The 27,250-nt window shown below is 46.2% G+C and overlaps 1 protein-coding gene and 1 long non-coding RNA gene across 5 annotated transcripts; both read left to right on the top strand.

Annotated features, from left to right (window-relative positions):
* The first annotated feature begins 10 nt into the window (after nt 1-10).
* Nucleotides 11-26,988, top strand: LOC109497586. Of its 4 annotated transcripts, XR_006594509.1 has the most exons (5): nt 18-925; nt 1,171-1,275; nt 17,244-17,409; nt 18,410-18,539; nt 20,375-20,517. It is a non-coding gene; the product is annotated as an uncharacterized LOC109497586 (long non-coding RNA). The 4 variants fall into 4 exon arrangements; XR_002740591.2 differs by lacking the exon at nt 17,244-17,409 and having other exon boundaries at nt 21-925; XR_002740592.2 differs by lacking the exons at nt 17,244-17,409; nt 18,410-18,539; nt 20,375-20,517 and adding an exon at nt 26,309-26,988 and having other exon boundaries at nt 11-925.
* Nucleotides 2,013-8,334, top strand: GCC1 (GRIP and coiled-coil domain containing 1). Its single transcript, XM_003983006.6, has 2 exons — nt 2,013-4,494; nt 5,482-8,334. The coding sequence occupies exons 1-2, from the start codon at nt 3,463-3,465 to the stop codon at nt 6,775-6,777; spliced, it is 2,328 nt and encodes a 775-aa protein (XP_003983055.1). The 5' UTR covers nt 2,013-3,462; the 3' UTR covers nt 6,778-8,334.
* Nucleotides 26,989-27,250: the final 262 nt, after the last annotated feature.

The raw sequence follows: 27,250 nt of genomic DNA, 5'->3' as shown, positions 1-27,250 counted from the left end.
CCCCTCCCCGCCCCTTCCCCACCCCCAGGCTATCTCTCCGGCAAATTCTGAAGCTAAGCGAGTCCCCCCCGCATCCTTGCTGAATCCGGCGCCGGCTTTAAAGAGTGAAGGGTCTGGGTCTCTCCGTTTCAAGAGCACTGGCAGGTCTATGGCTGCTTCACCGGCAGCCCGAGCGGGGTCGAGGAAAGTCTGCAGTGCTCCACACGGCCCCCGACCCCTAGCTTAAGTGGCCGGCCTTTCGGCTTTGGCTTGTCGCGTCCAGCCCACCCTGCGCTCCGGTGTAGCTCTTGCGAACTAGCATTATCGACTGTATGCGCCACCCTCCGAGGGGAGCGGAAGGTCGGTGCAAGTATCTTATTCCTCTATTTGGCCCTCTCAGCGCCCAGAGAGAGGCTTTGAGCGTGGCAGGTGGTTCAAGTGACCCTAGAATCTCGAGAGGAGTGCGCCGGAGGTGGAAAAAGAAGGTGCCCTAGTGCTAGCTGGACTTCTTGGTTTTCCAATCAGCAGAACCTTCTCCTGCGTGCTGGAGAACTCCACCTTCGCCTCCTTGGTTCCAGACACAACACCTTTCAGTTGATCCACGCAGCTTTTCTGAAGCTTCTTTACTTTCCCACAGACCTGAGAACCCGGATTTTTAATGCACACCTATCCAGGATTTTATGAGACTCTTGTGGCCCTAGACTCCAAGAGCTTCAGAAGTAATTTCCCCACTCAGCAACAGAGGGGAAATAGCAGGAAAGGAATTTAAGTTTCTTCTATGAGAGAGGCTGGGTCAGTGCCTGGCACATAATATATGCTTAGCAAATATGATACTTGCTGGTTTGAACGGACTAAAAGGATGCTCACTGGAGCAAGGACAAGCGATTTGAAACTGGATTGCCAGTTGGCTTCTGGAATCAATTGCTTATGAACTGGACATGGTGAGGTGAGCTGAGAATCAGAGAACCTTCATTAATTCACCTATTCAACAAATATTGAATGCCTTCTATGTACCATTGTTCCAGGTCTCAGTTCAAATCTCAACCCCCGCGCCCCCCTTTTGAGGGTTTGGCTTCAACAATCCTCATAACTTGTTATCTTCTGTAAAAGGAGACCAATATCTGCCCTATCTCATGAGGTGGTGGTGAATATTAAAATTATGAGACTATCTGAATGTTCTTTATGTTTCAGGTGGATGTTATCTGGGCCACTAAGAAATTGGGTCTGAAAATACCTCCAGGGTCTGTCCCAAACTGACCTGAAAAGTCTGTAAAGAGAATACACTTTGGGCACCAGGTAGGAGTGAGTCTAAGACTTTCCTTTACTCTTTAGCCATATACTTGCATTCCTAAGAAGGCTTTTTACAAGGTTGAAGAGTGCATTTAAAAGAGTTCCAATATAATAACAACTAGAACTGACTGAGTCAGGTCAGTTTTACATCTTGAACTTACTTACTTATTTATTTATGAGGGGGTAGGGGCAGAGAGAGAGGAAGAGAGAGAATCCCAAGAAGGCTCTGCATTGTCAGCACAGAGACTGATGCAGAGCTTGATCTCACCAATGGTGAGATCTCGACCGGAGCTGAAATCAGGAATCAGATGATTAGCCGACTGAGGCACCCCAATCTTTAGCTCTTTTAATTAGACTCTTTTTTTTCCATCCCTGTTGTCATTGCCCTATTTCACTATCATCTCTTCCTCAGGACAGAAATAGCCTCCTTACCAGTCTCCTGCCCCTTGGTATCTTTACCCTGTCATACAAGTCTTGATGATGCTACTCAATATTAAAATCCTTTAGTGTCTTAGCACTCAAGATAAAAATTGAAATGCCTTGGGGTGCCTGGGTGGCTCAGTCGGTTGAGTGTCTGACTTCGGCTCAGGTAATGATCTCAGAGTTTGTGGGTGCGAGGCCCATGTGTGGCTCTGCTCTGACAGCTTAGAGCCTGGAGCCTGCTTCAGATTCTGTGTCTCCCTCTGCCTCTTTGTCCCTCCACTGCTTGTTCTCTCTCTTTCTCTCAAAAAGTAAATAAACATTAAAAAAATTAAAACACAAAAAAAGGTAATTTAGGTACCTATCCATTGGGCCAGCCCCATCTATTGCCACCTCCTTCACCCTAAGCTATGGCCATGAAGTGATTCTCAATGCTTCCTGGGTGAGCCAGGCTTTCTCATGCCCTAGGAGTCCTTGCAATCATTTCCCTCTGCCTGGAATGCTTGTTTCCCTCATCTTTAGTTAGATCACTACACATGCTTCAACAACCCAAGTATTTTCCCTGAGAACCTTCTCTTCTTCCTCTAGACAGGCCTCCCTCCTAACTCCCATACCACTTTGAATAAACCCAAACATACAGTCATGAGAGCAGGACTTGTGTTTGCACCTCTGGTTTTTCATTAGATGGGGGATCCGTGAGGGCAGAACCTTGTCTCTTCATGGTAATCACCAGGAGCAGCGCTTGGTATGTTGAGAGTTGGACAGATATAGATAGAATTCCTAGCTGTGTGACCTTGGGCATGCTATTTAGCCTCTGTGTCTCATGTTTGCACCCACTGAGCAGAACAATTTTAAGGGCTAAATACCAAAACTCTTGTGAAGGTCCTGAAATATACTTGGCACATAGGATGGAGGTCTTGGCTATAGGGTGCCGTCTACATGTATTTGTTGAATCAACACAACAGAACTCAGGAAGGGTGCTAATAATTATACTAGATGCCTAGGAGTTGCCAAAACTGTCCCGTCAAGGGTTGAAGTTTTCGTGTTCTAAGAGGGAGTCTTAATTGTTGATCTTTAGAGACAAAGGTGTTGAGCCACAAATGCGGGGACACGTCGCTCATCCGGGTGTTTGGTAAGGACTTAGTGCCATGTTGCCCACTCTCTCTCGCTCATCGTAATCCTAGGGTACTCCACCAAACCGTAATCACTCCCGGGTTTTTGACTTCGCGGGCCCTGCGTTCGAAGCGCAGCTACGCTCTGAACCGGCTCTCTCCCACTCCCCCGGCGAAATAGCCCCACCCACCTCGCGCCCACTAGGGGCGGAACCTGATGCGTCGCGGTGTCGTCACTTCCAGCGGACCCGGAAGCGTCGTTCTCGGGCAGCTCTACTTAGGAAGTCTTGATGGGGTTACGTTCGTTTTAAACTCTTGGCCGATGGTGGGCTGAGGGCCGTCTGGGACTGCTGTGACCCGGGCAAGCAAGGAGCTCGGAGCAGCCTCTAAGACAGTACAGGCGAGCCCTCGCCGTGTGCTGCTCTCGTCCCGGCGTCGCCCCGCCTCTAAGGTAGGACCCGCCCCCGCCCTCGGTGCCTGGGACCTGGCGGGCGCTTCTGCTAGGCTGCACGGTACCCGGCATCCGGTCTCGGACAGCTAGGAGGAGCGGGCGTGCGGCTGTGGGGACAAGTCTCTTTTTGTAGTTTACTGTCCCCGCCACGGTCTTCGCGACCCTCTTCTGAGCTGCCAGAACGCTGACGTCGAGTAACCCGTTCTGAACATGGAGAAGTTTGGGATGAATTTCGGGGGCGGACCGAGCAAGAAGGACCTGTTGGAAACCATTGAGACGCAGAAGAAGCAGCTTCTCCAGTACCAGGCACGTCTCAAGGATGTGGTCCGTGCCTATAAAAGCTTACTGAAAGAGAAGGAGGCTCTAGAGGCCAGCATTAAGGTGCTGTCGGTATCCCATGAGGCGGATGTGGGCCTCACAGGGGTCCAGCCTCCAGGCCTCACTTTTCCCGACTCTGTAGATGACCGATGCTCCACTCACAGCGAGGATAGCACTGGGACCGCCACCAGCTTGGATACTGCGGCCAGTCTCACCAGCACCAAGGGTGAGTTTGGGGTAGAGGATGACAGACTGGCTCGTGGACCACCACCTCCAAAGTCTGAAGAGGCCAACGGGTCGGAGAGCGGCGTCAGCAGTAGCAGTGGGGATGGACCGTCTGGGGGTGGGGAAGTGGACAAACGACTGCACCAGCTGAAGACTCAGTTGGCTACTTTGACCAGCTCTTTGGCTACAGTCACCCAGGAGAAGTCTCGCATGGAAGCGTCTTACCTGGCAGACAAGAAGAAGATGAAACAGGACTTAGAGGATGCCAGTAAAAAGGCAGAGGAGGAGAGGGGCCGTCTGGAGGGAGAATTGAAGGGGCTGCAGGACCAGATCGCAGAAACCAAAGCCCGGCTTATCACCCAGCAGCATGATCGGGCCCAAGAGCAGAGTGATCATGCCTTGATGCTTCGTGAGCTCCAGAAACTGCTGCAGGAGGAGAGGACCCAGCGCCAGGACTTGGAGCTTCGGCTAGAAGAGACCCGAGAAGCCCTGGCGGGGCGGGCATATGCAGCTGGTCAGATGGAAGGGTTCGAACTACAGACCAAGCAGCTGACCCGTGAGGTGGAGGACTTGAAAGGTGAGCTGCAGGCTCTTCGAGATGAGAAGAATCGGCCTGACCCTCGGCTGCAGGAGCTTCAGGAAGAGGCCGCCTTCCTGAAGAGCCATTTCCAGGCTCAGTTGCAGCAGGAAATGAGGAAGGTAATTATTGCTCCAAACATTAGTCAGTTAGCCTGGAGTGGGAAATATTAGGGTATTTTCCTCTTTGGTAATTAGAACCGAGGGGCTGTGCTATCAGGTTTTGATGCCATTCAGAAGGTTCCACCTTGAGCCCTGGGACATCTGTTCTGTGTGGTGTTGACGGTGTTCCACAGAATGTGCTTCCAACAGGATGTGGGATTTCTCAGTGTAGGCTGGTTTGGAGCCAGACATCTCTGAACCTCTGGGCATTGGCGTCTTCCCAGCCCTGCTCTGTGAAGCAGTGTTGTGGCAGCCATGCAGTGAAAGGTAGTGTGTCTACCATAGGTATATGTCTATATTTAGATAGGCCGTGGTGTATGCCTATAGGGTGGGGGGGGGGGGACAGGGGGGGCGGGGCAAAAGGAATTTTTGCAGAAGTCACCTCTTGTAATTGCTTCCGGTCAATTTGCCTGTTCTGGAAAGGTGTGCCATTTTACAGTGCTCCTTTCAGTGTGGAGAGAGAGAGAGAGATCCAACTGAGTTTTGAACTGCGGGAATATTGGGAGAGGAAAAGAATGTCCTGTGATTTCTTAGTAGGATCTGGGGAAGCAGATGATAAACAAAAGTCACACACTTCATGTGCGAGCTTGGTGTATGATGGCGGAAAGTGGAGGCACTAAAGCAGAACAACAGCAGATACACAGAGGTTCTTAATACTGTTTGGTTTATTGTTGGGATGAGCACTGGGTGTTGTATGGAAACCAATTTGACAACAAATTATATTAAAAAAAATACCATTTGGTAGAATGTATCTCTGGCAGCAGAACCCAGGCAGGTTATAGGAACTTTGGTTAGCTTCTGCATCAACAGAAAAATCCCCGGTTCCCATTCTTGCCAGGCCATTCCCATCCTATGACCCTTTTGCTCCCTTCTCTTGCTTTCTCAAAGATTGCCGTAGGGCTTTGTGACTTTTCTGGATGCGTTTCCATCTGCTCCGTTGTTTTCCAGACAGCCCTTGCAGAAGATCAACTACGCCAGCAATCTCAGGTGGAAGAACAGAGGGTGGCGGCCCTGGAGAATCAAATATCCGAGGTGTCGGAACTGCTGGGCACCTATGAGAAAGCCAAGCAGAAGGACCAGCTGGCCATCCAGAAGCTAAAGGAGCGCATTCTGCAGCTGGACCTGGAGAACAAGACCCTGGCTCTGGCAGCCTCCAGCCGGTCCCCTCTCGACGGCCATGGAGAGGAGTCCAGTCTGGATGTCAATGTCCTGAAGGATAAGATGGAGAAGCTGAAGAGGCTGCTGCAGGTTGCAGCCAGGAAAAGCCAGGTGACCCTGGATGTGGAGAAGCTCTGTGACCTGGAGATAATGCCCAGCTCAGAGGCTGCCGACGGGGAGAAGGCCTCTGTGCTCTACTACCAACAGGAGCTGAAACAGCTGAAGGAGGAGTTCGAGAGGTACAAGATGAGGGCCCAGGTCGTCCTCAAGAGCAAGAACACCAAAGACGGTAATCTGGCCAAGGAGCTGGAGGAAGCCCAGGAACAGCTTGCGGAACTGAAGGAGAAGTATATCTCCCTGCGGCTCTCCTGCGAGGAGCTCGAGCGCCAGCACCAGCAGGAGGCTGAGGACTGGAAGCAGGAGCTGGCCCGGCTGCAGCACCTCCACCGGCAGGAGCTGGAGCGCAGCCAGCTGGACTTCCGGGACCGCACGCTGAAGCTGGAGGAGGAGCTGCACAAGCAGCGGGACCGGGCCCTGGCCGTGCTGGCCGAGAAGGACTTGGAGCTGGAGCAGCTGCGCTCTGTGGCCCTGTCCTGCGGGCTGCCAGGGCGCAGGAGCCCCGTGGGTGGCGGGGGGCCCGGGGACCCGGCTGACGCGTCTTCCCCAGACAGCCTGACCCAGGCGCTGCAGCTGGCTGCGGCCAATGAGCCCACTTTCTTCCTGTATGCCGAGCAGTTGGCCCGCAAGGAGGTGGAGATCACATCGCTGAGGAAGCAGAGACACAGGCTGGAGGTCGAGGTGCATCAGCTGCAGGACCGGCTGCTGGAGGAGGGGGAGCGCCATCGCGAGGAGGTTGGAGCGCTGCAGAGCCACATCGAGAAGAATATCAGGGACCAGAGTAGGGAGGGAGCCAACCTGGAGTACCTCAAAAACATCATCTACCGCTTCCTGACCTTGCCTGACACCCTGGGCCGCCAGCAGACGCTCACGGCCATCCTGACTATCTTGCATTTCAGTCCAGAGGAGAAACAAGTGATAATGCGTCTCCCAACCAGTGGTAGCTGGTGGCCTTCTGGCAAGAGATGATGCCATTTTCACTGACTCCTGAAATTTCTGTGCCTCTTACGTGGGAAGGGACAGACTGGTTTCTGCTGCCTCTTCTCTTACATTATCATTTTTTTCTTCACTGTGTATTGAAATGGGAGAGTCTTAATTGTGGGATGGGATTTTTCTGCCAAATGCCATTAATGCCACATTATCCTGGGGCCCTAGAGATACTGGAAGAGTCCCAACATCTTGGGGTGGTGTGTTTGTGAGGGGAAGAGGGGGTGAGAGATGAAGGTTGAGAAGTGCCAAAGTTGGGGAAGTGGTGAGAATCTTTTAAAATAAGACTTTTTGTTTGAGTATTATGCTCCTAGCGCAGAACCAGGAGTAAATGTGACTCCAAAGGGAGTTCAGTTATTTCTAAACACTCTCGGGACCAGCCGTTTACTCCCCATCTCATCACAATCTGAGTCTGGTCCACCGCTGCCCCAATTTTCTGGGGACGTAAATCCAGGCTGGAGAGGGATCAAGAAGTTTCAGATAGTGACAGATTGTCCACTATTATCCACACATTCTTCAGTCCTGGAACTGGGAGGCTTGGTCTAGTTGGGACTGGATAACGACCTAATCTGGACAAAACACATCACTGTGACCATCCTGTAGGGGGCGCTGAGCACCACTTCGGTCTTGGGGATTTCCTGAGTAGCCTGCTTTTGCCCTGGATAGGGATATGTTAGGTCTCTCACATTTGACCCTGCCTTAACCTGTCTGCCTAAGAGTGGGCTGAGATGAATGACTTTGCTGTCTTTTCCTCAGCGTTGAACTTTGATTAAGAAAAAAACCCGAGCTTCTTATGAGAGTGGTCAGATTGGAAAACTCTGACCCTGTCTGGATACAAAGAAATAGCTCAGAGATTTACAACCTCCTCCCTCCCCAGCTGTTTCTGCCCTTATAGGACAGGGAAGAGGAGGCGGATTTGCTGATTCCAGAAGATTGCTGTGACTCACAGGAAAGTGGTGGAAATTCAGCCAAGGGCCTGGAGTGCTTGCTGCCCCGTGGATAGCATTCTGGCTAAATCTCCATGTCCCTGCAGCTAGGGTGTTCATGGGTTACTGTCACCAGGGTATTTTGCCTTTAGGGGTTAATATAGTTACAGTACACAATCCTTGTCTTTCCTACGTGCGTCACTATAATTTTCCCTCCTTCCTGCAATTTTTTATATTTGGTCTTGTGTAAGTAGGTTTATTCTGCACTTCAGGAAAGGGGGCTTCAGGCATCTGGAAAGGGGGAACTCAGAAAAGTTGGGTTCAAACAGTATCAGTTCCCCTATTTTTTCCTTTCCCCATCTTCTCTTGCTGGTTATAGAGATCTTTGGACCCCAAAGACCGGTGCTTTGCCACTGACTGGACTAATGTATATCCTTCTGTTATGTCATCATAGAGATCTGCTTTGTGAGGGTTTGGGATGCAGGAGACTTTGATGAAATGTTCTCATTGGGAGGCTGGGTGACCTGCACTATCTATAAACAGCAGACTTAATGAAACAGATGCAATGTGTCCAAGTGATAAACTGTGGAATCATTAAATCTGAACAACCTGACCTGTGTGCTTTCTTAATGGTACACACACACACACACACACACACACACACACACACACACACACAGAGTGAATGTAAATAGTGAATGAAAAGGATGGAAATAACATGTCTCCATGCTTTACCTCAATTACAAAACACATTTTTTAGCCTGGAATTACAGGTGTTTGTGTGTAAGCAGCCACACTGGAAAAAGCTTTTTCATGGGTTTAGTGGGCAGGCTTAAAACTTCCATAATTGCTGCTTGAAACTTTTTAGAGTTAATCCGTTTATTGAACGCTTTATTATGCTTCAAGTTAGGGTTCATGGTATCCTGGGAACGTTTATCAGGATTGCAAGCTAAAGTAAATCATCATCGTCATCTTTTAATTGATCCCCTTAAATGTAGCCTATATTCTGGTTGCTCTCTCTGGTGGTTTTGGACAGCATAGAAAGATCCATAGTCCCAGCTGCTTTCCTAGGACTAGTAATTCCGGGGCCTTTGACTTTTGGGTAGATACCACATGGGGAAAGAAGCAAGTCAAGTTTTGATTAATAATTAAAAAATAATTTTTTAATGTTTATTCATTTTTGAGAGACAGAGCACAGTAGTGTGGGTCAGAGAGAGAGGATCTGGAGATCCTCTGAAGAGAATCTGAAGCAAGGTCCAGGCTCTGAGCTGTCAGCACAGAGCCTGATGCGAGGCTCGAACTCACGAACCGTGAGATCATGACCTGAGCTGAAGTCGGACGCTTAACCAACTGAGCCACCCAGGCGCCCCTCTGATTAATAATTTTTAAAGTGTTTATATTCATAAGCCTGTGAATGCTCCCAACTGAAATGGAAAAAGCTTGCTCCCTTCCTACCCTTAAGAAGAAGTTCATTGTCTTCCCACATTTTCCTCCCAAATATGTTTTTCAATTACTTGACTGGTTTTCTGGTGCTAGATACTCTAAGGAAAGGGAGAGAGAAAAAGAACTGAGATCAGATACAGAGAAAAATGAGTTTTCTCTTGGTCTCAGTTCCAGAATATCAGTGCACGAGGTGTGTCAATAAAGTAAGGAGACAACCTTACTTTCGTTTATTATCACACAAATCAGGAGGATTGCTGAGAATAGATGCAGGGAGAAGGGCAGGAAGGCAAGTTGATGATTCTAAGGCTTTCTGCTTTCCTTTTTTTTCCTCCTTTCTTGTTGGGTACCTCCCCTCTGGGAAAAAAATCGCCATATAATCACGCCCTGGATGTAAGTCCTCCTCTCTTACCCAGTACTCTAAGGCTCTTGGCCTTGTGTTGAGAAGCTCCCCTATAGGGTTGTGTTTGCTCACTCTCGCCAACTGCCAGCACCACGTCGAGCCATTGACCCCTGTTACGCCACACACGTGTTGTTACCCTCCATTTTACAGATCAGGAGAGTGGCTGAGATGTTAAATTTGTCCAAGACAATGTAAACGGTGGATGCCTGAACCAGGTCAGGTTACCCAATGCCTATTTAATCTGGGTGTGTTCCTGTCTTCTCAGGACTTGGGAGGGTCAAGGCCTGTCTCCACAGATGACTACTAGGGATGGAGAGACTGACCTCTAGGTTGAACTGGGCTGGTTCAAATGGAGAGATAATCTCCAGCTATAAATTGCAGCCGAGAAAATTTGCTATGCTGTAGAATTAAACAGGCAACATTGGTTCTTTATAAAAAGCCCTAAAAGCTGCCCTGTTCCCCAGGTTCTAGACGACAGCTAATATTTAGGACTCAGAGCACTCTAACAAAGCAAAAGGAGGGCTGAGTACCAGCTGTTGCCCTGGTGGGTTCCAACTATAGCCTCTTGTAAAGCTGGGGACACAGCTTGGGGAATTAAAAATAGAGCCCTAACGAATAGGTCACTTTACCTCATCTTCAATCCCCTTTGCCTCCTCTCTGTTTTCGGGGGCCTTGCTAGGCAGCCTTACCTCAGGCTGATGGTTTTGGAGCAAAGAACTAGGTTCACACATTCTGGGTGGAAGTCTCAATCCAATCTCCTGCCGGTTCTGTGACCTTAATAAATTAATCTTCCTGAACTTAATTTTCTTAACATGGGGATAATAATACCTTTTCAGGGTTTTTTCCTCATCTTAGAGAAAAATTAAGTAAGTAAAGAACCAGCATAGTACGTACCCAAAACAAAGTAGGTTCTAACCCGTGTTAGATTTTTTTTTTTCCCAAGAGTATTTCGGTGGCAGAATGGAAGTTAGACTGAGCTCTCTGGATTTGAGTCTAGTGATTCTTAGCCACAAATGTTGCTGTAAGCAAAAAGAAATAACAATGGCCTTTTGTGGAGTGCCTGCTACGAAGCAGACTGCTAGCATTTCCTACATTACTTTACTTAATTACCACAACAATCTTGTGAAGCATATCTATTTTGCAAATGAGGGCATGGAGGCTTGGCAAAATAAAATGAATTGCCAAAGGCCTAGGGCTAGTAATGACAGACTCAGGATTTAAACACGTGTGGCCCAGTCTCTATCTGTTCTGTGTCCCAGCAGAGGGCAACGGGGAAATACTGGAAATGTGTGGCTCGCTGAGAAATTTAGGGGGCTGTGTTTCTGGAGGCAGGGGAGAAGGGTCACCCTCTCTGCACTGGCAAGTGACTGTCTTCTAATTTCTTAGAAGCCTCATTCTAGCCCCGCAACGGAGCCCTTTCACCCCAAAAATCATGAAATGGGCTCATGTGTTACAACTCAGTTTTATGTGAGTTTGGGTAGTGACGGCCTGTTTTTCCTGGGACCCTGATCTGGATAACCCAAATGTCAAAGGTTCTGACAACCCACAGTGCAGGGAGCCCCAAAAAGCAAAAGCCATCAAGGGGCTAATGACCCACCTAACGTGGCAAACTCTCTTTTCACTTAAAAAATTTTTTTTATGTTTATTCATTTTTGAAAGACAGAGACAGAGCACAAGCAGGGGTGGGGCGGAGAGAGAGGGGGACACAGAATCCGAAGCAGGCTCTAGGCTCTGAGCTGTCAACACAGGTCCCGACGTGGGGCTTGAACTCACAAACGGTGAGATCATGACCTGAGCCGAAGCCGGATGCTCAACTGACTGAGCCACCCAGGCGCCCCTCTGTCTTTTCACTTTAGCAGGTAGACCTTCTCTGGTTCCCTGTACATTTGTCTGTCCCTATAGGCTCTGGACAAGGGACCAAATGTTCCCTTTCATGTTTGAGAGTATGACTCTGAAGACTGACACCACTTCATACAAATGTTACTTTTTAAAAATGTTTTATTTGTTTTTGAGAGAGAATGAGAGAGAGCGAGGATGAGTGGGGGAGGGTCAGAGAGAGAGGGAGACAGAGGATCTAAAGTGGGCTCCACGCTGACAGCAGAGAGAGCGCTATGCGGGGCTCCAACTCACACACCCTGAGATCATGACCTGAGCTGAAGTCAGACTTCCAACCGACTGAGCCACCCAGGAGCCCCTATACAAATATTACTTTTTATTAAAAAAAATTTTTTTTAAAGTTTATTTTTGAGAGAAAGAGAGATTCAAAGTGCAAGCAGGGGAAGGGCAGAGAGAGAGGGAGACACAGAATCTGAAGCAGGCTCCAGGCTCTGAGCTGTCAGCACAAGAGCCCAACACAGGACTCAAACCCATGAATAGTGGGATCATGACCTGAGCCAAAGTCAGCTGCTTAACTGACTGAGCCACCCAGACGCCCCTACAAACATTACTTTTTAAATGTAGATTACACATACATTTTTTTATTGACCGGGGGTGTGCTGTCCACTCTCAAAATATTTTGGAGGTTAGTATTTAGAGTAAAGCCCATTGTCTTTCTAGCACCCCAGGACTCACATTCTTTGAAAGAGTAAGCTAGGAAAGGCTGAGGACCACTCCTGAAAGAGATAAAAACAACATGCCAGATTCTGTTGTCACCTGTCTTTGGGACCCTGGGGCCTTTGCAACTCACTGTTTTTAATCTGTTAGAGAAGAAGCAATGCATTTACGTAGTTTTTCAGTTATTCTAATGATCAAACCAAACAATGCATTGCAAGTTCTTGGAAAAGTGTAAAGTACTATAAATTGCAGTTAATATTAATGTCTGACATTTTTTACACTAGATAACACAATGCAATGATAAATTAACTACATGTTGGTGAAGTGTCACCCACCCCCCAGCCTGGCTCCCCCATCCCACTGTCTCCCTAAGAAATATAGTCATATTCTCAAAAGGATGAAGTGGGGGAAAATATTAATATAAGTACTGATTTGCTACTGTTGCCATAACAAATTACCACAAACTTAGTGACTTCAAAATAACACAAATTATTATTTACCAGTTCTGGAGGTCACAAGTCTGAGAGGTGTCTCCCTGAAGTAAAATCAAGGTGTCCACAGGCCTCCGTCCCATTCTGGAGGCTCAAGGGAGAATCTGTTTCCTTGCCTCTTCCAGCTTCTAGAGGCTGCCTGTATCCCTTTTCTCATGGTCCCCTCTTTCCATCTTCAAAGCCAGTGATGTTACATTTCTCTGTGCCTTTCTCCCATAGTTTCTTCTGCCTCTTCTACTCTTGATTGGCCTTGTAATTGCATTAGGCCCATTGGAATAACCAGGATGGTCTCCCTATTTTAATTCCCCTTTGCCATGTAACCTAACAGGCTCTGGAAATTAGAACATGAACATCTGTGGGGGGACATTATTCTGCCGACCACAGTATATATTTGTAGCAAAAGCAAAAATGGAAAATCAAAACTCTCTCTAACTTCTTGGTAATAAAGCCTTCCAGTACTACTGGATAATTCCTAGTGATATTCTTTTTCATGGGAAACCAGCAACACCTAGTGTCTCTCCGAATAAATTTCAACAGAAAACATAAAGCTTCCTGTAATTAAAAATAGACTAGAAGGTACAGCTCAGTGACTGGTGGTGGAGAAAGGAAATTCTCATGCCTTCATAGAGGGAAAAGGCTGGTGATTCTCTCTTCTATCTGTTCTTTAGACCTAGTTGTGAGCCCCCACATCCATGCAGACATCCAGAAGTATTTAAATTAATTCTGTTTGGGGCATGACACAATATTGGGTTCTGTGATTGATGGAGAAAGATAAGAACACGATCCCCATCCTAAAATTGCTTCCAGTCTTACTGGGCAGACAAGCCACACGCTGGCAATAAAAGCATATATATGTATCCATTTACTCATAGATATGTACCCACTAGAGACTTAATGGCCAAGGGTACCAGTCATAATTAGGTTTAGGTGTACATATATCAAAATCTGAAAGAACACTGGCTTAAATCCCGGAGAAATTCACTTTCTGTTCTTGTGAAATAATTGGTATAGTCACTGGCATCACCCTGAAAAGTTAAACATAGAGTCACCACAGGACCCAGCAGTTGCACAGCTAAATACACATCCAAGAGAATTGAAAACACACTTCCATACAAAAACTTTTACACTAATGCCTATTAACACATATAATAGCCAGAAAGTGGAAATGACACAAAGGTCCACCAACTGACAAATGGGTAAACAAAATGTGATCTCTCTATACAATGGAATATTATTCAACCATAAAAAGGAATGAAGTACTGATACATGCCACAATGTGGAAGAACCTGGAAAACATTATGCTCACTGGAAGAATCCAAACACAGAAGGCCACATAGTGTATGATTTTCTATTTATATGAAATGTCCAGAACAGGTAAACCCATAGAGACAGAAAACAGATTAGTGGTTGCCAGCGGCTGGGGAGTAGGAAGGGAAGAAGGGAAGTGACCGCTAGTGAGCAAAGGGTTGATTTTGGGGGTGATGAAAATGTTCTGGAATTAGTGGTGATGGTCGAATAGCTTTCTGCATGTGCTAAAAGCCCTAACCACCATTGAATTGTACACTTTAAGTGGGTGAATTGTTTGGTATGTGAATTATATCTCAATAAAGTTACTAAAAGCATGCTAGGAGGATCAAGGAGGCAAAAATGGGTGAGGAATAATTAGAGGACATGGAGAAGAGATTGGAAAAGTACCTCCTGTTGGCTGTTTGCTCCCCTCCCCCCAGCTCCTTCTCCAGGCCTTAGAGTGGTTGCCCTTTCTTTCCCATGTATTGGGCCTCCTTCCTCTCCTCCTACCCAACTACAAACAGCAGAATGTTCACTGGGTGAGGCTGACCTGGCCCCAGACAGGGAGAGAGATGGCATTTCTGATCCCTACGGAGATAAATGGAGAATGTGCTGATGGAAACAGAATGGAATAGGGTTCATGCCCCCTGCTACTGATGGTGTCCCCACATGGGAGGCACTTCTGGTTCAAGAGAACAAGTGTCCTTGGGAGTCTCTGGCCCTGATGGGACAGGGGAGGGGCTCTGTGAGCTTGATACATCCCTGTGGCCCACTGTGCAGTTTGCTTATCTGTTTGGAGGATGAAGAATCTTAGGGCTGCCTGTGTGCCTAATCTCCATGGGGGATGTGAACTAGCAGTGCCTGTCCCCCGCTCCCCTGGCTGGCCTTGCTCTGGGCCCTCAGGCTATTCGTCCTTCCTCCAGTCCCCACTTATAGAGTAGAACATACGTTCTGACACCTCCTTCACAGACATGTGGCTTTATTATTGATCTGTCTCCTGTTAGTCTTGTGCTGTACAAAGTACCTTCCCTTACTCTCTCCCTTCCTTCCTTCCTTCCTTCCTTCCTTCCTTCCTTCCTTCCTTCCTTCCTTCCTTCCTTCCTTCCTCTCTCTCTCCCTTTCCCTTTCTTTCTTCCCTTTTCTCTTTCTTTCTTTCTTTCTTTCTTTCTTTCTTTCTTTCTTTCTTTCTTTCTTTCTTTCATTCTATTGTTCTTTCATTCTTTCTCTTTTTCTTTTTTTGGAGTTGTCACACAAATGAAACTTTATTTGTGGCAAATAAGGAGATCACAGAGAATAACTTCCAAAGCCATGACTCCTCGAGTACTGTTTCTGACACCACTCTAAGAGTTATTTCACTCAATAGACATAGATTGGATTAAGCATAGATTGGATTAAGCTCCGTGTGTTAACCTCGAGTGACTCCTGTCTGCCTCTGTGAACTTTGTCCCCATATTCATGGCTTCCGGGGGTCTAAGTAGGGTGGAGATGCATGAACTTTGAGTCTGAGGTGGAGAAACCACTGTAAAAGATAGAATCCCAGCTGTCACAGCCAGAAGTGTAAAGAGACATGAAGACTAAATGTAACATGGTATCTAGGATGGGATCCTGTGATGGAAAAATGACATTAGTTAAAAATTAAGAAAATATGAATGAAGTGTGGACTTTGGTTGATAATAATATATTGATATTGTGTATTAATTGAGACAAATGTGCCATACTAATGTAAGATGTTCATCACAGGGAAAACAAGTTTGAGGTATATGGAAACTCTCTGTATTATCTTTGAAAAATTTCTATAAATCTAAAATTATTCTAAAATTAAAACTTCATTAACCGCCCCCCCCCCCCCCAAATACAGTGTCCTGATCTCCATCAGAGCATTTAGCTCTGGACTAGACAGACCATTTTATTTTATTTTGTTTTGTTTTATTTTATTTTTTATTTATTTTTAAAATGTTTTTATTTATTTTTGAGAGAGAGAGAGAAGAGAGACAGAGCACAAGCGAGGGAGGGGCAGAGAGACAGACACAGAGAGGGAGACACAGAATCCAAAGCAGGTTCCAGGCCCTGAGCTGTCAGCACAGAACCCAACGTGGGGCTCGAACCCATGAATTGCGAGATCATGACCTGAGCCGAAGTCAGACGCTCGACTGACTGAGCCACCCAGGTGCCCCTAGCCAGACCATTTTAAAGGAAGCGTGCCATCCCATGTGCCTTCTTTTTTAAATCTATTTTTTAAGGATCTTTAAAATTATTTTTAAGTAGTTGCTGCACCCAACATGGGGCTTGAACTCACAACCCTGAGATCAAGAGTCACAAGCTCCTTCAACTGAGCCAGCCAGATGCCCTCCGTATGCCTTCTTTAAAGGGTAGTTCTCCATACTACTTGTATCATCAGTGCAGCCTGGAAAAGATCCATTTATCCACGTATAAAGGACAGGGTTTTAAAGTCCTGGGTGAGTGGATAGGAAGATGAGCAGAGGTGCACATTCTGGTCCCAGGGTGAATGAGGCCTTAAAGGACAATGAGTGACTGTGGTAACCCTGGGCCATATCCAAATGGCTGTTAGGAAAGAACTGACCCATGAAGACACATCTCAGGGCACTGAGGTAAATTTTGCATCCATGGCAGAGCCAAAGGTCAGGAGCTGAAGTGCAGCCGGGCTCTGTGCCAAACTCGTGAGCACAGTCTGAGAATGAGCAGGGGCTGAGGGGTATGTGTAAGCCACGTAACTGGGTCATTCAGAAGTGGGTTCAGGAGCTCTGGTTCCCAGGCTTCCGATTTGGGTGCACAATGGGCCAGCACACTTCTCATGACAAACCGTTAAAGATAGATAGCCTGGCTGACAAAATGCCTCTGTCCACTCCTCTGGGGGACACTGCTGAGAGAAAAGAGAGATTGAAGAGGTGGAGGGAGGGGAGAGAAATAACTTGGCAGCCTGTCCTACTCTTTAAGCAACGACTGGTTTTCCTAGGGAGGTGCTTATATATTCAGTGTGATGGGCTGAATAGTGTCTCTCAAATTCACATCTACTTGGAACCTCAGAATGTGACCTTAGTTGGAAATAGGGTCTTTGCAGATATAATTATTTAAGATGAAGTCATTCTGGGTTCAAGTGGACCCTAACGCAATGACTTTTGTCCTTATAAGAGGAGACACACAGACACAGGGAAGAAGGCCATGTGAAATCGGAGGCAGAGTATGGAGCGATACGGCCGGAAGCCAGGGAACAGCATGGATTGCCAGGAGCCACCAGAAGGCAGGAAGAGGGAGTATGGCACTGTTGACACCTTGATTTGGGACTTGTAGGCTCCAGAATTGAGAGAGACTACATTTCTGTTGTTCTAGGCTACCTAGTTTGTGGTTCTTTGTTATGGCGGCCTGAGGAAATCGGCACACCTGATGGGGATGATGATGGGAAGGTGTGCAGCACCAGCTATTCTTGGAGGGGCTGAGGCTGTGGTGATGCCTGGTCCCTGGCAGGTCCAAAGTCTGGAGGTGGAGCCTCATAATTGTGAGCCCCAACATGGTCCCCAAATTAATGAGAAATTAGTATGGGTGATAATGTGGGTTACCCTTGCCTTCTACCCACCCCCTCCCCCACAGTGAAGGCTTGCCCATGTGGGGTTTCCTTGTGAAATCTTTATGTAAACTCCTCCTGCAAAGTTTTCCCAGTGGTTCTATGGGATGTGACCACAATTTCTTCTCTAGGAGTTACCTGTCCTGCACCTTCAAGCAGAGATGCCTCTCTTTTAGGCTCCTTGGTCTGCTTGACCATTGTGGCCTCTGACCGCACTATGGTCATAGTGTGGCCACAGTCTCTGACACTATGAACCATCCCTTCCCAAAACTTCTCTCCCAGGTAGCAACACCTCTGTATTCTTTCTCCTGTGACTTCCTCTCTTCTTACCTCTGTGACTTAGTTGTCTTCCCCACTCACTAGAAAATGTTGCTGTTGACTTGAGTTCTGTATTTGAACTTCTCTCATTACTTCACAACTCTCTTGGGGAACCATCCAGTTTCCTAGCTTTAATTGCCACCACCATGTGACCTCTAACCCCGTGTTCTAGTTCTGGACCCTTCCTTGAGCTTCAACTTCATATACCCAATGCAGGGTTTCTATCTGGTGGTACCAGTCACTTGTGACTCTGAGTGTTCTACAAACCGTATTGATGTGTCTCTTCCCTCACCTAGAACCACAGACTCCTCTCTGATGAGATGAAGAATTCATAAAGAGTTTTCAGTGAAGATTTAAAAGATAGATGTTGAACAGTTTTGAAGGAAGTGAACACACACACACACACACACACACACACACACACACACACACACATCACAGTTGGTACCAGTGTAGGAATTACCCAATCAATAGACTGTCAAAACTTGTCTATACTCACTTTTATTATGACGCAAGAGGATTTTAGGACACAAAATACACATTTAAGGAAACCATAGGCTAAAGTATAATACATTTAATAGTTCCTTCCAGCCACGTTGGTCTCTCCCCTTTCCAGATCTTAGCCCCGACTAAGAGGCCACTCTTCTTGGTAACCTGGTATTGTCTTCAAGCCAGGCTGAGCCCTTTGAAGTCTCTTAAGTGGATGGAAAAGTACTTTTTCCCTGTCTCCATCCTCCTTTGTGCATGTGAGTTCTGCCCTTCTTCTCTGAAATGATGTCTTTCTGGCCTTGTCCTGGTACACCCAGCAGGCTGATGAACCTAGACCTCCTGTGTGAGCCATGGTCCTGAGCCTTTAGACCGTCACACTTCTCTCTGTACCCTGTCACTGCTTGCATTAACTGCCTTAGGTCAGAGTCCAGGCCAGCTAATACCTCTATGAAATCATAAGAAATATCAAAATTCTGTAATGGTCCAAGAGCCATTAAAAAAAAAAAACTTTAAAGGGTTTGTGAACCCAGAAATGGCCTGGGGAGTTGTGAGATGGGATGAGAACCCACATAATAAGGTTTATTTCCAAAGGTGGTATAAAGTTATCCAAGTCCAGCATCCCATTGATAAAGATGATAAAATCCCGACTCTAGAGGCCGAGAAATATATAGGTGAAGATGTTTGAATGGATAATGCTGGCCGTGCACAGTTTGTTTTTGAGACATCCGCAATGATTAGAAATGTGCCCCTGAGCTGCTCTGGGCTCAGCTATGGCACACATGTCTTAATTAGGTGGGTTTTGACTCATCATTATTTAGGTACCTATTTTTCCTTAACAGGGTGCTTTCCTTGTTTTATGCAATTAGAAGGAGGAAGCTCACAAAAGTCATCACATTACAGAAGAGATATGACAGAAAAGATCATTAATTCCATCTCACTGTACAAATCCCAGCAGTAATTAGGGACTTACATAAACAGCACCGCTTAAATTATTTAGTTGACAATTGCTAATAACAACTCCAGCTGTGTGGTGGTGCATTTTATTCTTCATAAAAGCAAAAGTGATTAGCTCGCTATATAATCTAATCATTGGAAAAATGTAATTCCCATAGCAACATCTGTTATTACTGCCTCGTAAAAGGGCAGGCAGAATTTTGACACATCCAATTGTACTGCAGCCTGAAAATCAAAGTAAATGCTTCCTCCACTAGAGGGCTGGTACCCATGCTGTCCTGGGGAGCCCCCCCCCCCCAACCCCTTGCCCCAGGGGCGGCAGGCAGTGTGGACAGAGTGGGGCAGAACCTAATTTTCAGCAATTTCTTACTTTTTATTACCTGGATGAATTCTAAGAATAAATGCCCGCAGCAGCTAATTCTTTTGAGACAACAGTAGTTCTAGAAAGATGATTGAAGCTCACATGAGAGATTGGGGGGGGGGGATTTTTAAACTTACAATCACAAACAATTCAATTTAAATATTTATCGGGCTCCTTGGATGTGTGACGATGTGGGCCAGCTGCTAATTACCACGCAGGGAGACACCTGGTGTCAAGGAGCTTCTTTCTTACTTGGGCCATTAGTAACTGACGTTTCCAGATCTCCGGGGCAACTGGTCACCTGCTAGAAGCTGGGTGTGGTCATGTCCCTTCAATAGGTCAAAACCTATAGAAACTCTTGTATGATTCCTTCACTTCCCTATCTCCCGGCCAACAAGTGGCCAGCGAGTTTTCTTTTTAACTGCATCAAATCTAGCCCATCTTGTTACAGAAAGTGAGACTTCCTGCCACACCGGCTGGTGGACAATCAATGAGAGCACAGATACGAAGGCACAGCGGTTGGATTGTAATACGCCTTGGTGAAGGCGTTTTTCTTCCCCCCTCCTCCCTTTTAAAATCTCATGAAAAATGGCAATTCTTACTTCTCAAAAGAGAGCTGAATTCATGTGTATGTTTACTACAGCAATGTCTAGAAATGTTTATATGAGAGAGTTCTTCATTTGAGGTCTGGGCAATGGCTGGCATGATTTTACAGTTACAATGTGTGGTAGAGTCTGCTGATTGTCTTCCCATATTTATTCTCTTCTTCTCCCTTAGCAATAGCACCTCAGTATCGAAGTGGGCATGTTGTGCCTCAAGCTCAAAGACATTTGCTGAGGTCCGTTGCAGCTATGCAAGACCATGTGACTACTACGTAAGGAAATGTTGAAATAAAGTACTGTTTGGGATTGCTGTGAAAACTCTTTTTTTTAATTTTGTTTTTGTTTTTGAGAAAGAGATAGAGTCGAGTGGAAGAGGGGCAGAGAGATGGAGACACAGAATCTGAAGCGGGCTTCAGGCTCTGAGCTGTCAGCACAGAGCCCAATGCAGGGTTTGAACCCATGTACCATGAGATCATGACCAGAGCCAAAGTCGGACACTTAACTGACTGAGCCACTGAGCCACCCAGCCACCCCGAAGGCTCTTTTTAAAGGGAAGAAGTACCCCTGTCTTTTCCTTTGCTCTATTCTGCTGCCTGGAAAAGATATTCAGTGGCTAAAGCTCTAGCAGCCCTCTTAGACCATGAGGAGGAGGGCCCCACAGTAGGGATGGTGGAGAGTGAGCTGGAAAGCACCCTGGGTCTTTTGTTACTTACTGGAGTGTCATGTATGTAATGGATTGTCTACTTTTTTTTTTTTTTTTTTTTAGAGAGAGAGAGAGCATGAGAGAGGGATAGAGGGGGAGAGAGGTAATCTTAAGCAGGCTCCATGCTCATTGTGGAGCCCAGCACGGGACTCGATCCCACCGTCCTGGGATCATGATCTGAGCTGAAATCAAGAGTTGGATGCTCAACTGACTGAGCTACCCAGGTACCCCTGTAGTGTCTACCTCTAGATTTCTTCTAGATGGAAGAAAAATAAATTCCTAATTTGTGTAAGCTACTGTTTTTAAAATTTTAATTGATGCATTTGGTCATTTTAAAATTGTGGTCAAAAAGTGAAATACATTTCTCATCTTAACCATTTTTAAATGAATATTTCAGTAGTGTTCACTATCTGCACACAAACCACTGTTGCCTTGGCTTTTGTTTATATGAAGCCAAACCTAACCCTAACTAAAACAAAATAGAAGTTCTTTAACTGACCTCCAATTAACTACCTTGTTAAATGAAGGGCTCTCTCTACTTGTCCACCATGTGAAGGCTCCTGGCTACTATATGCTCTAGGACAGTGCATCTCAATGTTTTTTTATTTCTGAAAGAGAGAGAGTGAGTGTGAGTGGGGGAGGAACAGAGAGAGAGGTGGACACAGGATCCGAAGCAGGCTCCAAGCTTTGAGCTGTCAGCACAGAGCTCGAACTCACGAACTGTGAGATCATGACCTGAACCGAAGTCGACCGACTGAGCCACCCAGGCGCCCCTAGGACAGTGCTTCTCAAACTTGCCTGTACTCAGAACTGATTACCGAGCTCCACTCCCAGAGTTTCTGATTCAGTTGGTTTGGGATGGCCTGAGACTTTTGCATTTCTTAAGTTTTTTTTTTTTTTTTTTTTTTTAACATTTATTTATTTTTGAGAGACAGAGAGAGAGCAGGGGAGGAGCAGAAAGAGGGAGGCGCACAATCCAAAGTAGGCTCCAGGCTCTGAGCTGTTAGCACTGAGCCCAAAGCGGGGCTTAAACCACGAACCTCGAGATTGTGACCTGAGCCGAAGTGGGATGCTTAACCAAATGAGCCACCCAGGCACCTGGGAGAATTTTGCATTTCTAACTGGTTCCCAGGCGACACTGATGCTATTGGTCTGGGGACACACTCTGATGCTGATCTGAGGACACTACAGTCTTCTGTCCTTGTAGGGAGAGCTGAATGTTGCCAGGAATCACTTACGTACATCCTGAAACCTGTGTATGTATTGTATTTTTGATCGTCTTTTCAATTGTAACGATGTCAATTTGTTTATACGGAATGTACTTGCGATTACAATTTAATTAAATATCACATCAACCTATGAAAAAGTAGCTGAAAAAAACGATTGTTACTACGAAGCCAAGCTGAATGTTTTTGGAGGGACTTAATATAGGTGCTCACTGAAATAATGTTTGGTTTGGTGGGGCAACTGTTGAGACCAGAAAAAAAAGTCTGTAAAAATTTAGAGGAATTTTGCATTTAAGCTGCTTTAACAGGGTCTTTAAATTATTGTTTTACTTTAAATAAACTAGGGATGGTGGAGGCTATGAGTTGTAAATGATGTGCGTAGGTTGTGATTTAGTCAATAAAAACAAAATAGAACTTTAGTCTCTGGTTCCAGTCTTTAAAGAGACAAAAACCTTTGGAGAAATTGCAAACGAATGCGTGCTCAAACATTTTAAATTGAAATAACATTTTAAATTAAAACTGAATGTTTAAATTAAAATAAATATTTAAAGTGTATGTTCCCTGCTTGCTTTTTGAGTGAACTGATTGTCTTAGCCCGAGTTACCCAGAATGCAGAGCTTGTGGAAATGGCTTATGTGCTATTACTTTAATCAGGAATGCAATCCAAGCAGGATGAAGAAAAGGGGAGTGAGGCAAGGAAAGAGGGAGAGCCAATGTGAAAACGCCAAGCTGAACTGGCCCACGCTTACAATCAAGTGTGACCGACTTCTTGATCTTATGGGACTATTTTCTGAGACACTATATAAATGGCTGCTTTTTAGGACAGTATGTCTAGTGAAAAGAGGGAGAAGAATTTACTAGCTACTTCCCGCCTCCCATTGGTTGAAAGTTTGCTCCATGGAGTATTAACTTTCTTACACTCCCATTTAGACATGTATGGGCACTAGGGCTGGCTTCTTGGGCATGTGACCAATATACAGGGGCCCAAGCTCAGGAGGGGGCTGACTCCTGGGGTTTAATGTTCTGTATTACTGTCTTGAAATTCTTTTTTTTTTTTAATGTTTATTATTTTTTGAGAGAGAGTGAGAGCGAGCGTGAGTGGGGAAGGGGCAGAGAGAGAAGGAGACACAGAATCCGAAGCAGGCTCCAGGCTCTGAGCTGGCAGCACAGAGCCCTAAGTGGGGCCCAAACCCTCGTACCATGAGATCATAACCTGAGCTGAAGTCGGAAGCTCAACTGACTGAGCCACCCAGGTGCCTCATTGAAATTCTGAATAATTTTATCTCTGAATGTGTGTTTTGTAAGAGAATTTGAGAGACAATGAAGCCTGTGCTTGGGGACTTGGGATTCCTGCTCACAAGATGTCCTGTCTCTCCTCTTTCCCTGATTCCCTGGGATGGGTTCTCAGCAACCTTCTTCCCACCCCTGCCGCTGCCCTCTGCCCCATGGCTTTACACTATCTATTAGCCTGAATGTGTCAGAGTGATGAGGCATATGGTGAGATAGTGGAGTCCATAGTCATGTGTCCCTTGTTATACTTTCTCTTTTATCAAGTGGGTCCCTTGGACCAAGGCAATGTTATATGTGATATAATGTCAATAGAATAGGCATTTGTAAACCCTGGATGGTGGTGCTGTTGGAAGCATTGTGGAGAGAAAAGGCAAATCTTAACTCAAGCAGATGTCAAAATCTGGAAAGAAGACTACTGTTCCCCATCTAACATAGAAGGTGATGTAAATGTAATTCCATGAGGAATAGTGGTACGTTAATAAATATTTCAGTGCCAGTCTCTGCTGTTGGCAGATTGAGCATTCAGCAGTGGTACGAGCTACATCAGCCTTGGTGAGAAGTAATTGCGTGTGACTCTTGATCTCGGGGTTGTATGAACTCCATGTTGGGTGTAGAGATTACTTAAAATCTTTTTTTAAGGTTTATTTATTTTTGACAGAGAGAGAGAGACAGAGTGCAAGCAGGGGAGGGTTGGAGAGAGAGGGAGACACAGAGTCTGGAGCAGGCTCCAGGCTCTGAGCTATCAGCACAGAGCCTGACGCGGGGCTTGAACTCATGAACCATGAGATCACGGCCTGAGCCGAAGTCGGCTGCTCAACCGACTGAGCCACCCAGGCGCCCCTCACTCTTTTTTTTTTAATGTTTTGGGGTCCCTGGGTGGCTCAGTTGGTTAAGCGTCCGACTTTGGCTTAGGTCATGATCTCGTGGTTTGTGAGTTTGAGCCCCGCGTCAGGCTCTGTGCTGACAGCTCGGAGCCCAGAGCCTGCTGCAAATTCTGTGTCTCCCCCTCTCTCTGCCCCTCCCCTGCTCATGCTCTTTCTCTGTCTCTCAATAATAAGTAAACATTAAAAAAATTTTTTTAATGGTTTAAGTTTATTTAATTTGAGAGAGACAGAGACGACATGAGTGGGAGAGGGGCAGAGAGAGAGAGAGAGAGAGAGAGAAAGAATCCCAAGCAGGCACCATGCTCAGCGTGAAGGCCAATGTGGACTCAATCCTACAACTGCGAGACCACAACTTAGGCTGAAATCAAGAGCTACCCAGGCATCCACCCCCCTTTTTTTAAAGTAGGCTTCATGCCCAGCACGGAGCCCAGTGCCAGGCTTGAACTCACAACCCTGAGATCAAGACCTGAGCTGAGATTGAGACTCAGAGGCTTAACCGACTGATCTGCCCAGGCGCCTCAGTAATTTTTTTTAAGTGGCATCCTGTTTTTCATTTGACTGAAGAAAACCTAGAAACTGTTTCTAGAGGACTAACAGCTTGGGCTCCATGGCCAGATAGGTCAAATAGGCTTCCCTATGGACAATTCAGACTGGGGATCAGTTGTGCAGGCAACTGCCAGAAACTCTGTGACTAATTTCAAATGGACCTCCCTGAAGTTAATTCTTATGCACAGCCTAGGGATGACCAGAGCCTTTAGGAGGCTAAGACGAAATCTTTCAAGCCCCAACCTATGCCAGTGAAGCTATTCTGTTACCTAGATAGCACATAACATGAGAAACTCATTTTAGACCCATTGTAATTAGTGTTGTCTGCGTTTTCCATAGGAATGCTCTCAACACTCTTTGATATTATTTCTGGGATGGCCCTTGGGAATCATCTAGTTTAGCCTTATTTTATGGATGAGAAAAGTAAGATCTAGAGAGGGAAAACAACTAAGCTAAGGTCATTTCGTTAGTCAGAGGCAGAGCCAGGACCAGAATTAGATCTCCTAACAGAGAGTGGAAGCTTTTACAATATTCCCTGACACCTGTTCCTTTATTCTCCTTGCCTCCTAAAAAAAATGGCCTCAAGGGATTTACCTTAAACAATGTCCTTGTGAGTCCTGATGGGATCACCTTGGGTCTCTGAACACTGGCAGTGGTGGTAATCTGAGAGGTGCTGATCTTCCTTTCTTATTTTGCTTGGACAATTCTTGACTCATTATCAAACACATCTTTACCACCAAGGGAAGTAATTGTGTATTCATTTAGGGCTCAGGCAGCGAGACCTACAAAAAGTCACAGAAACATTCCTATTCCAACTAGTTAACAGGCTACTGAAATTTACTAGAAAGAAATTACTGTGGGTGTGTTTTTTCACAGTGATTCATACAATTTGTCTCATCACCTATCAGATATAGTGGTCTTTCTTCCGTTAAGTTTAGGTTGCAGAGTTTCAGAAAGTTTATCCAGATCTCAAAAATCCAGAACTTTTTTTTTTTTTTTTTTTTTTTTTTGGTGCTGTATTGCTGTAGTTAAAAGTTAGGACCACCAGGGAATGAGTTTGAATAATTTGTTTTGAAGATTTGGGAGGAAAGTAGAAGGTTTTCCTTCACAGAAAACAACTCGATTCTATATTCTCTTTCCTGTATATGTATTCACCATTTACTTCTTTCTCTGTTTGCCTGATTTCAGGGATGGGAGGAGGAATACCATCCAAATTTGCAGTTTTCTATCCATATTTGTTTCCTCCAGATAATTTTCAGGAGGATGAGGATTTGGTTGTTGGGGGTGGTGAACACCTCTGAGCAAACTGAGTAACTTAATAGCCCTGTGCATTTCTAGCTGAGCATGCGACCAGGAAGTTCAGGACTGCTGTTTTATGGTTGGAGCCTCTTGGTGAGCGTGCCCTTTCTAAACATTTTATGAGATGTGATTACAGCAGCACGATGTTCTTTTGTTTCCAGGGTGGGTTTGGGGAAACAGCAGACAACTCAGGACTTTTGAGTTCGTCCCTCCCGGAGCAAAAGCTTGAACCGACACAACCGGCTGAAATCCTCCCTGGTTCCTCCCTCCTGCAAACGACTTTGATATTTATTGCAGCTGCCTGCGTTTGCAGCGCTCTCCCGGCTCTGCTCCGTCCCAGAAGAGGCACCGGCACGTCTCGCTGCCCGCGTCCTGTAGCCCTACCTCTGTGCAGCCCTTCCCTCCCCAGTAAAATGTTCTCAGCGCACAAAAGCCGCCGCTGAAGGGAAGGAACAGCTTCGGGCCGAGAGGGAGGGAGCTGGCCGGCTGCACCATCTGCAGTGGAAAACGGACGCCGCTCACCCCGCCTAGGAAACTAATGGAGCGTCCCTAAGAGACCCAAACTCCAGCTTGGCTCACCCCAGCTTTCTCCCCCACCTCCAGACCCCCAGGTGAGACAGCCCCGTCAGCCTGCCTGTGGAAGGGCGCTTGCAGCCAGCTTCCGATCCCGGAATTCGACCGGAATCTTGAGCAGGTTTTGTTTTGTGAAAAGAAATGTTGTCATCACCGGTTTTTTCCCCCCTTTGTTTTCCAGCATTTTCTTTTCTTGTGGTAACTTAAAACATTTCCTCTGGGGATGGGGTGAGAAGAGTCGGACATAAATGTTTGCCAGTGCAAAGTCCTTTGGCTGAATGTGGTGTCTGCGACTTCAGAAAAGCCTCCTACTAACCGGGTTACCCAGGCAAGGCTTCGAACTGCCTCCGAAGAATGGTGGCCGAAAGCCAGGGGTACGAATGTGATGCTGCGGTTTGTGGGGGTCTGTTTCAGCATTTATATTTAAATATCTTTCCCTCTAAGAATTTTTAATTGGCGATTTCGCCTCGAGGTGCTCCAGTAAATCAGAGAAGGAGCCAAACCTAGTTATTTCGCTTCGTAACCAAGCT

The sequence above is a fragment of the Felis catus genome, chromosome A2 (genome assembly GCF_018350175.1).
Source record: "Felis catus isolate Fca126 chromosome A2, F.catus_Fca126_mat1.0, whole genome shotgun sequence".
Taxonomy (NCBI): domain Eukaryota; kingdom Metazoa; phylum Chordata; class Mammalia; order Carnivora; family Felidae; genus Felis; species Felis catus.
This window is presented reverse-complemented; position numbering and strand designations above follow the sequence as displayed.